The sequence below is a fragment of the Tauraco erythrolophus genome, chromosome 3 (assembly GCF_009769465.1).
Source record: "Tauraco erythrolophus isolate bTauEry1 chromosome 3, bTauEry1.pri, whole genome shotgun sequence".
In the NCBI taxonomy this organism is placed as follows: Eukaryota; Metazoa; Chordata; class Aves; order Musophagiformes; family Musophagidae; genus Tauraco; species Tauraco erythrolophus.
In genome coordinates, this window is record NC_141467.1 from 92251996 (window position 1) to 92267958 (window position 15963).

General features: G+C 46.4%; 1 protein-coding gene across 1 annotated transcript in view; it reads left to right on the forward strand.

The window, feature by feature from the left end:
- The window catches only part of ZHX2 (zinc fingers and homeoboxes 2), a 76926-nt gene extending 62548 nt beyond the window's left edge, over nucleotides 1-14378 (forward strand). The window contains 3 exon segments of the mRNA XM_086609551.1: nucleotides 5442-7804; nucleotides 7807-8118; nucleotides 13608-14378. Coding sequence (XP_086465677.1) covers nucleotides 5617-7804; nucleotides 7807-8114 — 2496 coding nt within the window. The 5' untranslated portion in view covers nucleotides 5442-5616 and the 3' untranslated portion in view covers nucleotides 8115-8118; nucleotides 13608-14378.
- Nucleotides 14379-15963: the final 1585 nt, after the last annotated feature.

Genomic DNA, 15963 nt, shown 5'->3' on the forward strand with positions numbered 1-15963 from the left:
CATCTCGCTCTGTGTCTCCACTGCCATACCACTTCCCCAGCTGTGGCTTGCAGGGTTTTGGCCAATGCTTTGTGCAACCGGGCTGTGTCCCAGCTGCCATGGAAAATTCCTGCTCTGCCACCACCTTGGAGGAGCCTGTGTGGGAACAGCACTGTGAAAAAGCAGTTCAGTGTCTACCCAGATATTTGCACTTCTTTCTGAGAGGGGGGTTATAAAACTGGCTGTGTGCACAAAGGAAATACGAGAGAGTGAAAAGATTTCAATGTTCAGTAAGAGAAAGCTTTTTGATTTGTTTCTTCCATCCTTCCGCTTGAACGGTACAGTTATCTTTTGCTGCTGGAAGGTGGCATTGCTACACAGGCAAACGTTTTCTAGTGCCAGCCAGGCCTGAAAGCATGATTTATTTAACTTGTGCAGTTCTCTGCAGTTTCCCCAGTCTCGGGCCAGGGAACCAGGTAGGAAATCTGGTGGTTTTGCAGTTGTGTGCAGAGCGACTAAATTAGTTGCCACTTCATTCTCTCATCAGATGCGTGAGAGCCATTTTAACAAGGGTTTGAAAGATCCGAGGACTGTAGCTGGGTTATTTCGTTAATTAAACACATTAAACAATTTTCAGAGATTAGACAAAACCAGACTAGGGCCTCTCTTGTAACTGCTGTGACATGCTTGTGGAGAGAGAGGTTTAAAAGAACGTGTTGCTTCTGACCTGCGTGCTCCTGTCCCGGATGGCTTTGCAGAAGCAAAGCAAATCAGAAGCTCATGTTCCTGCACACAGGCTCTCTGTGGTTTGGTTTGGACCTTGTTCATGACCGCAGGTGTCTGCATGGGGCTGTGCGCTCTTGTTTTTCACCTGGTTGCCTTTTGTGATTTTATGCGTCTTCTTGTTTTAGAAATAATCCAAAAAAATTCAATGGTTTTATTTTTGTCAAATCCCTTCCCCCAGTATGGCAGGAGCAGCAGGAGCTGTGGCAGGTGGGCTGGGGGGGCTGAGGGCTGCCCTCCCTCCCCACGTCAGGGGGCACTGGCTGCTTGTGGGGCAGCTGCTGGCAGCACCCCTGCACCCCGCACCTCTGACCACCCCACCGTGACAGCAGCCCAAAAAGGACGTCAGGTGCCCAAGGTCTTGTCGGTAACAAAACACGAAGAGTGAACCAGGCCAGCTTTAGGGATAGAGGTTGTCCTCTCTGTGGTGCAGCCCCGTTCATTGAACATCAGATGTGAATTTTGTCCCTTGAAGAGACGTGTGTGCCATGGACACAGTCCAGGTGATGACGTGTAGCTTGGATTCCCATCACGATGCACTTGTTGCTAAGCTTTAGCTGTTGCTGAGGGGTATCTTCTCTCTCCCCTGGGATTTTGGGGTTGTCACTAGCTGGAGGAACAGCTGTCTGCAGGTGAAATCCAGAGGTTTGTGGGATCGGGCTGGCGTTTTTCTCTACCTGCTGAGCTCCAGTGGAGTGACTGTCCGGGAGAGCAGCCTTGCTCCTGAGCCAGAGGAGCTGAAGCAGTGGTGTTTAACAGCTTTGTCAGGAGCAGCACCATGTGTTTAAAGCTGTCTGCTGGCACTTCAGTGTTCCAGCGGGCATCTCGTGTTTGAAAGCTGTGAGATGCTCCTGGTGCTGTCTGTCATCCTCAGATGAGACATGGCAGCCCCTGCAAACGTACGTGATGTGGCTTCTGGAGATATGACATGGGTGGGCCATCCCCTGTAGCAGCTGTGTATTGATTCATCCCAAGTGACATCCTTACCGAGGCTATGGCTTGGAGGTACCAGTAAACACTCCTTGCTCATACAGGCTTTGGGCATTGTTTCCCCTCCCTCTTTCAGGACACAGTTTGAAGAGACAGAGACAGTCTCTGGCTGGTCGTGAGCTCCCACAAAATGCACATCTTGGACTGAAACTTGTTTGGTTTCATTACTGACCTCCAAAAAGAAGCATTTGACTTGGGCTTGATTTCTGTGGTGGATAGTGATTTTCATGTGGCAGAAAAACTATTGAAAGCATAAAGTTAGCAAACCAACAATTAGACATGTGGAAAAACCACTCTGTGGGATAGAACATGGAAGAGGAGCAACACTCTGTACAATCATCTAGTAAAACTGTAGCAGACATATATGTATACTTTTAATCCATCCACCCATTTATGTATATTTTGGAGGGGCCTTGGCTCTTCCCCTGTATCAGAGCATCCTTGCTTGGGGCTGATGCTCATGTCCACATGAGAGGTGGGAGCTCAGTGCAGCAGAGAGCTTGCTGAGCTTCCAGAGACTGGGGAATTCAAAACATTTAGTCTGACTTTTAAAAAACCTTTGAGTGATTCAAAGTTGTAACCTAGATGTTTCTTTCTTTTTCTCCACACTTTCTCTCTCATCCCAGTCCTTCATCTTTTTGTTCTTAGCTCTTTCTTCCTTTGGGGGGGGCAGGTGGGGTGGATAGTCAGTGAAATATAAATAAGCCTTGCTCTGTCTTTGATGTCTTTTGATTTTTCTTCCTTTTGCTGATATTGCCACGTGAATTTTGCAGAGGTCATACATCAGAAAAGGAGCATACCATTAGGTGCAGCTGTGTGTCCTGGGAGAGAGAGCGAGCAGCAGAGGAGCATCTTGGGAGCTGTGGTTCCATGCTCATCTTCGCCCCCGATTCCCAGGGCACTGCCTTAGGCCTCTCTGCCCTCATCTGTGAAAGTCAATGTCACAAGCATGGTGGGATCTGCAGGGCAGAGTAAGGTGACCTGATCCCCTTCACCCTGTTTCCAGCAGCAGCCAGGCTTACACAGGCCATTCTGCCCCCTTCTCTCACCTTTTGGCCTGTTTCAGCCAGATTGAGTACAAAGGAAGGTGTTTCAAAGGTAACTTTCTGCAAGCTTTGTTAAAAATGGGTGGCCAGGAAGATGGGCATTTGGGCAGTTGTGTGTTTATCTGTAACTTCTGATCACATCTGCAGTGGGATACAGCAAGGTGCAGATCACAGCCAAAATACTCTGCAGGAGGACGATTGTGAGGGGAAATAGAGGGAAATTCTGAAGGAATATGTGGAAATAACAGAGAATATTCAGTGTAATCCAGTTTAAAGGTCAGTCAGCACAAATCTTTAGAAAGCCAAGTGTCATTTGTTCCACTGTTCATATGCTTGCTTACTATTAAAAGGGAGAAGAAAAAAAGAAAACAGAAAAGGATGTTTTGGCTCAGAGGTGCTAGTGCTTTGGAGCATGACAATGACAGTACTGGTGATCCCAAGTTAGAAGGAAATGGCACCATGTCACCCTCACCGAGCCAGATGCTTGAGGCAGAGCCATAAGCCCACAGGCAGCCCCATCCCAGTTTCATGGAGCTGAGCAAAGATGCCACATTTCCCAGAGAAGAACCCAGAGCTTAAATGCACGCTTGAAAGCCAACCGGATGCTCCAGTGCTTCACCAGTCTCCATCGGGGCGGGGAGGTGTGGAGGCGGCGGTGGGAGCGAGCGCAGAGCACCATACCTTTACACTGGGGCATCTTCAGTATAGCAAATAGTGTCTCTGGATGGCCTCTCCCCTGCGCTGCGTGCTCAGCGTTTCACAGCTTGCACTTCACGACAGCTGTTATCTGCGAAGATGCTTTGTGGAGAATTCATGTATGAAGTGGTTTGTGTATGGAGGATTGCTTCACGCTGGATTTTGAGCACATGGAGGTGGAAGCTGCCATCCCTGCTCTAATCCCCAGCCAGAGCTGCTTCCTGTGTCGGTCCATCGTTTTGGGTTTCCTTACTTACAGGAGCGATATGATCTGCGAAGGGCAGAGTAGCAGAGATTTGCAGCGTGTTCGTCTGCTGTGAACAAAACAGAGAAGTTTGTGGCTGCTTTTGCATCAGCTGTTCCTGGCTCTTGTGACAACGTGCAAGCAAGAGGAGCAGGTTCAGGGACAACAGTGAGGTGGTTATAAACTGTCTGCTGATGTTGAATGTGTCCAACATCCAGATGTAACTGCAGTGGGATTTTATCTCATTTGATCTTTGGGTCTGCTGGGTACTGGAGGCAGCTCATCACTTACAGGCTTCACAATGAGGATGTATGCATTTGATTAGATGCAAGATCATAGAATCACAGAATGGTTTGGGTTGGAAGAGACCTTTAAAGACCATCTAGTCTAACTCACCTGCCGTGGACAGGGACATCTTTCATTAGATCTGTAGTTCAGTTTCTTCATGTAATACACTTCTATAAAAATCAGTGCAGGTCTTACCCACTCTGCAAACATCTGCTTTCTATCATCCTCCAGCTTGGATACCCTGGTGCCTCCCCCACCTGATCCCAAGGACTCCTTGACCGTAAAATATGAATTTTTCCATCAGGACTGGGAGTATTATGAATCCAGAGCCCATCTGATCAGCAAGAGTAGCAAATTTGAGTCAAGGATTGATTAGAAAAGGCATCTCGTCAAATAAGAGAGTGACTTTTTTTTTCCCAATTAATGAAACTACTTTGACAACTAAATTCCTCGCCTTCCCTCCACCCACTCCCGATGAGTGCGGTAGAACTAAGACAGCTGGTGTAGCTTTTCTTTGTGGCTGTACTGACTTGATGTTGACCTCAGATCATTTTAAAAATATGTTTTACAGAATTCTTGCATTTGGGAACCCAAAACCACTTCAACATATGAATCATGCTCAAAAATGGATTTTTTTTTCAATTCTGTAGGGAGTGAAGTGCACAAATCAGGGCTTGATGAGAATATCAGCAGGGTCGCAGGAGGGAACCCTGTTTAAAAGGTACTAAGGGCTTCTGTGACCTTTGCTAGCTACCTCTGTCCATATTGAGTGAAAAGCGGTGTTTTAAGGAAGCTTTTGTTCCAGAAAAGACTTGATAGGCCTCCACAGATCTGCTGCAGTTTCTTTGAACCCACCCCTTGTCAAGACACAGACCTTTGAAAGCATTTATTTGCATTAACTCGCTCTTCTTTCTGCCTTTACTCTTACAACCAAGGCAGGCCCTATAGCTTTATTTAGAAATTACCCATCATTAGTAACCACAATCATTTAGTAGACATATTTACAAGGTAAGTGACAGTGGGAAGTAATTAAGTTTAATATAAATTGCACTCAATTTCAAATCTGCAGGCTTCAAAATAATAATTAATAGAAACTGCAGCTTCTATAAAAAGATACAGTATTTATAGCAGTATCGTCTTTCTTTTCCAGCTAAACACATTGAATCTAGTGGAGATTAAAATCCCCTGTCTGTTCATCTTATTCGTTTCAAAGTCATTTTCTTCCTGCGGTGCACTTCATTGCAAATTACCCACTGCTTTTATTCTTTGTTGGGAGATTTTTTGACTCTTAAGTTGGTGATGGGGGAGGAGGGAAAGAGTTCAGCATTGTCCAAAATGGCCTTGTAAATGCACATATCTTGAGCTGTGGCTTTCTGCTAAATCTATGTTTTATAGATCAGTGCTTTGTTTCACAGGTGTCATGCAGCTGACAAGTCTACTGGCGGAGCTGATGGTCACAGCCAAGGTGGAAATTCTTCGTTAAACAAAACAGTAAAATAATCAAGGAACGTTCGAGCTGCTTGCAAGATCTATTGAGTTGATTGCTCACCCTGTCAAAAAAGTCATCGTTTGGGACATCAGCACACTGCCATGGCTAGCAAAAGAAAGTCAACGACTCCGTGTATGGTGCGAACTTCTGAAGTCATGGAGCAGGAAGGTGCTGAGGGCGTAGAGGCCCCTAAAGAGAAGGGGACTGGTACATCACAGCAGGACTCTAAAAAAAATTTGCCTTCAGAAAGCTCAATCAAAGACTGTGAAGTGGTTGAGGCAAAGCCCCCAGCTGAAAATCAGTCTAAAAAACCCCAGGGTGGTTATGAGTGTAAATACTGCCCGTACTCAACACAAAACTTAAATGAATTTACAGAGCATGTTGACACTCAGCATCCAAATGTCATTCTCAACCCCCTCTATGTCTGTGCTGAATGCAACTTTACAACCAAAAAATACGATTCTTTATCTGACCACAACACAAAATACCACCCAGGAGAGACTAACTTTAAGCTGAAATTAATTAAACGCAATAATCAGACTGTTTTAGAGCAATCCATTGAAACCACCGCTAACAATGTCGCTGTTACAAGTGGTGGGCTAGAAAAAGCAGAGTGTGATGATTCACTTCATGGGGGAATTAGTGCAAGTAAAACGCCAGTAATGAAACTGGGAAAGCCTAAAGGAGAAACCAAGAAGGGTCCCAAAAAGCCGGAAGAGGGAATTACAGAAAACCACGTGGATGGCACTCTACCCCGCATCATAACTGAAGCCACTGAAGCTATTGCTTGTATAAATGGAGACCTTCTCCATGATGTGTTAGCCCATGTTATGCCCTCTGTACAGCTGCCACCAAATATTAACCTTGTCCCCAAGGTCCCGGTACCTCTGAACAGTACCAAATACAACTCTGCACTGGATACTAATGCAACCATGATCAACTCCTTTAATAAATTTCCTTACCCAACACAAGCAGAGTTGTCGTGGTTGACAGCAGCATCAAAACATCCAGAAGAACAAATTCGGATCTGGTTTGCTACACAACGTTTGAAACATGGTATAAGTTGGTCTCCTGAAGAAGTGGAGGAGGCAAGAAAGAAGATGTTCAACGGTACTATCCAGGCAGTTCCCCAAACCATCACCGTCCTGCCAGCTCCTTTGACAACTGCAAAAATGCCCCAGCCCATCATCCAGACAGCTTTGCCTTGTCAGATACTGGGCCAGACTGGTCTGGTTTTGACTCCTGTATCAAATGGTTCAACTGTCTCCTGTTCACCAATTACGCTTGCTGTTGCCCCAAACCAGGGGCAAAAGAGAACGATACAGAACTTATCAAATGCCCCAGAGGCCAAGCGTCCTCACGTAGTTCAGGTGCCTGAGATTGCTGCCAAACTGACTGCTGTACCGCTGACGCCAGCCAGTGAGCGAAAAAAGACAAAGGAGCAGATAGCAGAGCTGAAGGCCAGTTTCACAGCAAGCCAGTTTCCCAATGATGCAGAAGTCTACCGGCTGATAGAGGCAACGGGTCTTTCCAGGAGTGAGATCAAGAAGTGGTTCAGTGACCACAGGTACAGAAGTCAAAGGGGTGTTGTACACATCCCTGGCGATGCTTTAGGGAAAGATCAAATGGCACCTTCAGCTGGTCGACACGTCCGCTCGTTTCACCCATACACAGATTTTGCTCCCCAGAGATTCAAAGAGAAAACCCAAGAGCAGCTTAGGGCCCTTGAGGAGAGTTTCCTAAGATGCTCTTTTCCTACCCAAGGAGAACTGGACAGGCTTCGAGTGGAGACTAAGCTGAGTAGGAGAGAGATAGATTCGTGGTTCTCTGAACGGAGAAAGATAAGGGATAGCATGGAGCAAGCTGTCTTGGACTCAATGGGATCATACAGAAAAATTAAAGAACAAGGAACTCCCAATGGTGCGATAAGTCAGACAGAACTGCTGAGTAGCTCCCAGCTCCCTGGTGCTTTATCTGCATCCTCTGCTACATTTAAGAAAACCCAAGAGCAAGTTCATCTACTGAAAAGCACATTTGCAAGGACCCAGTGGCCGTCGCCCCAGGAGTATGACCAGTTAGCTTCTCAGACTGGGCTCACAAGAACTGAAATAGTTCGCTGGTTCAAGGAAAACCGGTCTTCGCTAAGAACAGGATCGCTTAAGTGGATTGACCAGTACCAGCAGCAGTATGTTGTTGATGGTCATAACGAGCAAAACCAGAAAAAGGGATCAAAACACATCGAGAGTCCAAAGAATGGTAGTGAGGTGTCTCGGCAGCATTACCAGGAGCATAAAAACTGAATGAAGAGAACGAGGGGAAGCTAGCGGTGAGAGCAAAAAGAGACTGTGAACCACTGAAAGACTCTTTGTTGGGGAATCAAGCGGAGGGTACGGACAGGTTGGAGTGCAACAGCCACGACGGCCATGGTAGCGAGGAGAACGAGGAGCCAGCAGAGGTCAACTGGGTGGAGGTGACGGTGGGTGAGGATGATGCTGCATCGGACTGTACGGACAGCTGGAGCCAAACGGCACCCGAAGGCCAGACAGAGCTGGCGGACTTGGACTCTGAAAGTGTATCTGGAGACAATTCCCACGTATAGACAGGTAATGCTGATAATGCCCTGTTTCTCTGAGCCTGCCTCTGTCTGGGTGTGCTTCCAGCATCCCGTAGCCCCTCTTCAGTGTAAGTTCCTAGAGCCCGTCCCTGACGGATCCTTGTGCCTGCTGGGTGCCTGAACACAAGGGAGACCCATCCTGCTCGTCAACTAAAGCAACTGCATGGTAGGGGAGGGGTTAGTGCTGTTGGCTTTGTTTCTTGTCTCCTTGTGGGTCAAGTCCTGTATAAGGGAGACTTTTTCTTTTTTTTTTTTTTTTTTTTTGATAAATGATTAAACTTTAGAATTTATGCCTTTAAACAACCTATGTAACCTCTGCAGTGCTTGATGTAAAACATACCGGCTGAGCCACACGAAGAGATAGTAGGTAACACTAGTTGCTCATATCCCCCTTACTAAGAGATCATTGATCTCCCGTGAATAGAGGCTGTGCCTGGTTTTTGCACCTCGGGTCCTTCCTTTGCAGCATCCTGCCCTGCTTAGAAAAAAAGGGCACTGGGGGAAGGGCCCAGGACAGAGATGCTTCTTTATGCAACAGCAAGCATTAAAAAAAACCCCACACTGCTGTGGGGACTGAAGTGGCTCATGCAAATGTGCTTTCTTCCTCTTGCAGGTGAGAACTGTCTCCAGCCTTGCTTTGTTCTGCTTGCTCACTCTAGAGGCTTAGGAAATGCCCCAGACTAAGCTGTGTGGGTGTTTTAGCAGCTCTTCACAAGATTCTGAATTTAAAAGCAAGCTGCAGGGCCTGCCTTTAAGGAGGTTTTATATGATCTTTCCTAATGTGAAGGGATATGTTATTTGGAGACTCGAAACCCATTTCTGATCACAGTTACACAGGTATAAATCTGGAGCAAGCACTGTCAGCATTTCTTGACTTGCATGTGGAATTGAGTTCACTGGAGCCTGTAATGTTTTGTGCTCTGTGTTACCAAGTTTGTCTCTCCTAAGCTGGAGTCTCCTTAAGCTAGAACTTACCCTACAGAAAGCGCAGCACACTGCCTCAACAACCACGGCAAGAGAACACCTATTTTAGAAAGAGGTGATAGTTTTGTGGTGTCTAATAAGTATAATATACTTCAGCATTTCTTTAAAAAAAAAAAGTAAAAATTTGAAATAAACAAATGAAATACAGAAGCCAGGACTGAGAGAAGTCCAATCCACACTTGCACTGGAGACTTTTACTATTTCAACTGGCAGTACTTGAATTGAACTACTATCTGTTGCAGAGGTGCAGTTTTTCTTAGCCAGCCCTGTGGGCGAGCCTAGAGCCTTCTGCTTTTGCCTTGTGCAATACTTGTCCAAAAGCCTCCTGGACATTTTCTCTGAGTTGAAAAGGGAAACCCTGAAGTGGTTTTATTTTGAACCACGAGGTGTGTCAGTTAATTTTGAGAGAGGTCGTCACAGCATCTGTACCGCGAAGTATCTTACAAGCTCCAGACTGCAATGCAAGGCACTGCCCTGCGTTGCGCTTGCAGAAGTTGGTAATTAGGGGTGTGAGGAGTGTTACCTGTGTGGCAGACAGAGATTAAAGGAGGAAGGACACAGGAACATCAGCCAAAGACATGCTGAGGTGCCACTGCTGTGCAGCCATGTATGAAAGGAGAGCTGAGATCTGATCTGCCTTTTAAAATCAAATGTGCAATGAATAAATGCATTGTGGTTGGTTGGTTGTTTTTTTGGTTTTTGTTTTTTTTCAGGGTTGTTATTCCAGATCATTTACTACTTCTAGCTATAAACATTCGTACTGAGGAGAGGGAGCAGACCAGGGGCTAGGAGAGGGAATGGTGAGGGGGAGTTGTCTGAAACCACTTTCTCACCATGAAACCTTTCATACCATGAAACTAAGCTCTGCAACAACCTTCTTCCAGCAGTGTAGGTTTGATGTCTGTGTTTTTGTGCTTGGTAGCAGCGTAGGGTATGTTAGGGTGAACTTCGTGCCCTGGCCTAGGTGCTGGCTGTAAAGCTCCAGGGCTGTGGAGGTGCTCAAGTGTTATCAGAGAGGAATTTTAGTAAGAACTTTGATCTCAGTTAAACTTTTGCTGGGTTATCCTTTTGATGAGGAGCTTTCCCACTGGCTGGTTGTAAGATATACCTACTGAGAAGAGATGCACTGGAGCAGGGCTTCTGCTGTGAAGACCATGCAGTAAGATCAGAGGATCATTTTGCCCTCTGCTCCTTGCCCATTTCTCAGCGTGCTGGCCTGGGGACTTGACAAAACCTCCAAGTCTTTTTCGTTTTCCTTTATTTTCACTGTAAGTCTCAGTCCAGAAACACAAGTGCGTGCTCTCCAGTGCCTGCGTGGAGGTGTTGTCACAGGCATTGTGACACGAAAGCTGTAAACTTTATCATCCACACTGATAGAACCTGTGGAAAAATCCCAGCTATTGGCTACTTTTTCCTTCAGGATAAGCTTTCAGTCTTATCTTTGTGAGCCTATCTTACGTAATTTTTAACTGAAACTTTAAATTAAGTTAAATTAACAAGGCATTATCTTAGGTGACGTCCAGGGTATGACTCAAAAGCAAAGACTGCGTAAGACCTGATGGAGAGCTTGTTTCTGCCTGTTGTCACCTAAAAGTCTGATTTTTCCTAACATCATAATCCTTTGTACCTTAGAGGGGTCGTGTCACTGTCCTAGATGCAGGTAAGAGGTGGACTGAAGAGCTGACAAAAAACTTTTCTTGATGCTCTCACAGCCATGGGCATTATGTGAAACTTTCACCGCTGAACCTTACATCGTGTGAAAACACACTCCTTTGATATTCATGGGGTTGTTATTTTCTCAGCTTGATGTACATAGTTTAAAGTGAATGTTTTTCGGTGATCAATCTCATACGCCTGTTGTTGGCTGAGTCTGTGTGTGGCTTTGTGAAACCTGGACTCATCCAGATCATCTCAGTCACTCTCAGCTCTGGTGTGTAGCTTTAGGAGTTCCTGAAACTATTAGGAAGTATTTGTGTTACAGCCTAGACAGACCTTATGCCTTAGAAAATCAAGTTTTTCAAAACTGATCCGTGTTTGGCAGATGCTGCTGCTGCAGCTAATGGGAGTTTCTCGAGTGCCTGGCCTCAGCAAGAGCACGGTTCATACCGGGCTCTGAAGTACCATCCCTGGACCAAGAAAAGGCTCTGTTACCAAGTCCATATCTGAAGCTTTTGGCAAAATTACGTTTATTGGACAGAGCAGGTCAAGTTTCCTGAACAGTGAAGGTGGGAGACCTGTCACTGGAGGGTACCAGGGCCTCTGAGATGTTGAGTGTCTGCTGTAGTGTGCAGTAGAGCCACCACTGGAAATGCTCCAGATGCTGTGTAATGAAGCCTCTTGTAACGAGACCCAACTGCTCTATCAAGAGAGTGCCTTAGCTGCTTTTCCATCAATAGAGATATTCCTGCCTTCCAACAGCATGGGTCAAAATTAGGTCTGTTGTCCCCATTTGTGCAAGCCTGACAAACAGAAACTGGTCCTAAATTAAATACAGCAAATTGCAGCTCAGACATGAGAGCGGGACCAGAGCATGCCAGAGTGGCTGGCAGCTACTGCTGGCTTTCTTCACAGCGTTGTCTCCCTGTGGGGTTTTCAGCCCAGAGCCTTTGTTTTCTTCTCAGAAACTTTTTTTTTTTACCACCACCACCACCTTCTCCACTGTCAACTTTTCTTTTTTAGAGTTGTCTCATGACCTCCATTTTAAGCCCAAACCCTGCAAGATGTAGGTACCAAAGTCCCTCGCACGGTGGGAGCGAGGTAGGTGGACACCACAGAACGTGTGTGCCCTGACTCTTGATGGCTGCAACCACTGCTCTGTGGAGATGTGCCAAAGGAAAACCACGTCTGGGAGCTGAACACCAGAGTGGGCGGGGCGGGGGCGGGGGAAGAGTCCAAAGGAAGTCACCCCTTTCTTCTGCTATATGCATCATACTGGACATCAGAGGTAGTCTGGGTCCTCTTGGTGTCCCCAACCCCTTTTGTACCACTGCAGGAGCTGAGATCATTCAGTTGCTGGTGGCCCAGACTAGTCCTCTGTATATAAAACTGGTGAAAGTGAACAGCATTGGGGTTTCCCTCCCTTTCTGTCCAAGTTCTCATTTTTCTTGTGGTTTCATCTATAAAGCTATCTATAGTGCCTGTTACTGGTGTTGGGCACCAAGGCACCCTCCAGAAGTCAGTGTGGGATTCACCAGTTGTTTATACAGAACTCGAGTCACCCTAAAGCATTGCAGGGAGTGAGGCTGAAATAAGGAGAACTTGCCGTTTCCCCTGAAACCAGTGAGATGTGCCAGAGGCTCAAGCTGTAACGCAATGAAGGACTTCAGAAGGGGACACAAAACCTAACACAGCAAGGAAAATTTTCCTAAGAGTTAGGAGGAGCAGAGGGCTGTTTGAGGAAAGGTCGCAAGGATGGGGAGGACTTCTGCCTTTGGTGTTTGTGCAAGCCTGTGCCCTTTTACTGGGCTTGACCACATTGCTTTCTGCGTTGCAGATGCCCAACAGAGCTCACCGCTTTTGTGGGAAGTAACAGACCTGGCAGTAATGTTCGTAAAAGGTGTGAAATAAGAGATTAGCTCAGGTTTTGGTACGCGTTGCTGCAGGACAGGTGAGGAGGATGGTGCAGAAAAGCCACCGTGTGCTGCTGCATGCAGCTCCAGCCTAAGCAGGTGCTTGCACCTCTTGGACATTTACACCTCAGTGGGGAAAACTGCTGAACACAATCCCTGTCATAGAGCCCTTGCTCTGTGCTGGGAAATGGGGACTTGTGTAGATGGCTCAGTATTTGAAGGTTGGTCTTTGGGGGTTATTTTTTAATCTCTGGTCCATGGTGCAGCCATTACGTGGCTGCAGGAATTGTAGCAGACCCAGGGAGCCGCTCTGTAGAACGCAGGCACATGCAGCTTTTTCCATTGTCTTGCAGTTTGTATGATTGTTTTCTAAAATCATGCAAAAAAGTATTTAATGAGAGGATTTACTGGGGAAGAAAGATCTGAAGCCTTCTTGCCTTTAGCACCACCCGTCCTGTGGTCACAAAGTAGCTGCCCCCAACCCATGTGCACATGGTCTTTGAGCCAGCATGAGGATCTGACCGAGGTGTATAGTAGTGAGGGATCTGCAGAGTCAAGGCTGGGCTGTATGGCCCTGTTAGAAATCTATAGGGGGTTATTATCATAGAATCGTAGAATGGTTTGGGTTGGAAGGGACCTCAAAGATCATCTAGTTCCAACCCCCCTGCCATGGGCAGGGAAACCCTCCACTACACCAGGTTGCTCAAAGCCTCATCATTATTAGCTGGGTGTTATATACAGCAAAAATCCAGCACCCTACCACAGCATCAGGCTGTGATAGGGATAAACTTCAGGGTATGGTTAACACAAAATGCAGTGCTACTGCGTGTGCAGGGATGTCAACTGGACACCATGTTAGTTGACAGCTCACATAGTTGTTTGTAGCGCCTTCAAAAATAACATGCTGCTCTTACAATTTTTGCAGGGTACTCCTCGGCTGCACTGTCCTGACGTTGAAGGGGAAATGCTGTCTGAAAATAGAAGAAAACTCTATTTTCCTGCCTGGGGTGAGATAGCGTGTTGCGACTCCAAGTCTCAAAGTGCGCTTGCGGAGGCACAGCAAGAAATACTCTCATGGAGCATCATCATGGGATCGTTTATAGTGCCAAAGTCCTACTACTGCATTAAAAAAGTAAAAGAAAGAAAGAGAAAAGGGTCCTTGTACATAGGTTTCTCCTTAGCTTCTCTCCCACCCACTTTCCTGCCCAGCCTCTTCCTCTACTGTAACAGATTTGTACAACGTGGAAATTTTGGTAACTTTTTAATAGGGGCAAGTTATTCTTGCATATAATGCCATTGCAAAATTCGGGGGCTGGTTTGGGGGAGGGAATCGTGTCTTTTGTCGGGGAGGGAGAGGAGAATTTTTTCTTAAGCGTTTTAAGACGGATTTGTAATCTTCTGGAGTCTTCTTGGTGCGGATCAACACCTGAGCCCAGATCCCCACCCTGGTTTACATTTCAGCCCACTTAAATGCGTTATGGGGTTGGGGAGGGGTGTTCTGGAGTGTGTGGGGGTTTGTTTTTTTTCTTTTTATTTTGACCTTTTTGTTCTGTTTTATAGCCGCCTGCTACTGTTTGAAATATTTAAATCTCTGCTTTTCTGTGCTCCTACAAGGCGAGTCTTCTCCAGCTCCTGTACTTCACTTTTCACAAGTCAGCCCTGGCTGCGGGTCTCTGAAGATCTGGCTAGAATGCCTTTTTTTTGTTGTTGGTTTGTTTTTTTGGTTTTTTTGTAGCACTTTTTGTTTAAACATGCAGTACAACCCCCAGAGGGGTTGGAGCGAGGAAATTAAGATGCTTCATAATTCAAATTTGTTTGTGTTTCTTCGGCTGGTACAATGATGGATGCCATAACCAAGAGTCTGCCCTCCACCTTTAGATGTTGTAGTAGCACACAACAGAAATTTCTGATTAACCCTTGCCACTAAATTTTTAGATCAATCCTAGGTTCCCGAGTGCACTTTTTTTCAAATACTGCTAATTCGGATTTGTGTGGAGGTGTCGGTCCATGCACGTGTGAGGAGGAGGGAGAGTGGGAGCGTGGGTGCATAAGCGAGTGGGTGCAAGAGGCGTCGTCCGGTGCGTTCCTCTGACAAGCTGGGTTCGGAAAACTTACCCACCTTTCAGTACACTGCACAAATACTGTGCTAGGGAGTTTGAATAAATCCAACTTTTCTAACTTGTTGCTCATTTGTTGTAACTCAATAAAACAAAGGCTAAACATTTTGGTAACCTTTTTCTTGCTGGCTTTTTTTTTTTTTAATTCCATATAAAACCCAAACTCGGCCCACACCAGATTTCTTTGGTGCACAAGTTCAGCGTCTTTAGAGCCACAATCAGGGTTTTAACTGGTTTTGCAGTAATCGGCTTGGCAAACACTAACCAGATCAAAATGGACCTGGTGAACTACTGATGTCTGGTTCCCTGGTGTTAGATGGCTCTTCCCTGTGAGAGGGCGTTGATAGCACCTGGGAAGGAGGATTTGGCAGGGCACCTTTATTTTGGTTACGATCACAGCCTGAATGAATGAAACCATCACCATTACTCATCTATATGGAAGAATTTTTGTTAAGCATTAGCACAAAATTTAAGTGTTGAGGGAGGTTTGCAGTGGGCAGAAGTGTGCACTCAGTGCCTTCCCTTACAATGAAGTTGTCTGGTTTGTCACTGGAAAGAAGTAACGAGATGGGGCAGTGCCTGTGCTCACTGTGTTTACGTGACATGGGCCAAGGGCAGGAGGTGGGGAAGCAACCTCAGCTCCTGCACGGGCAGAGGCAGCCTGCTGGCGACCGTGCATGTGTCCCATCACGCTGTGTGCTGTGCATCATACTCTGGTGAGCGTGGAGGCACATGCCTGTGCAGTCACATCCGTGCACCCTGTGTGGGTTGTCAGCTCGACGGATAGAAGCGTCAAGTGGCCAGAAAGAAAATGCCACCGAGGGCGCTCCTCCAGGACTCTGAAGTTGTAACTGAAACTAATTGCTGCTTCTGTCTGCTTGGCTTACATGAAAAGCTGCTAATATTTTAATTGTCCTTGTGCACAGTTTTTAACAGCCACTTGGCGGCTTAACATTCCTGTTTGTGTCGCTCTGGTCTGATGTGCGCGTACATCTGTGTGTCTGGAGCGCTGACCCACTTTGCTTAACTAGCAGCGCTCCCAGGGAGCTCAGCAGGAGGTTTAGGAAGAACAAGACCCACCTGGGCTTTTCTGTATTTGCACAGCCCCAGCCACGGTGGGATTAGGGGCCAGGACTGGGGCTCTTTAAGATCTCTGCAACTCAA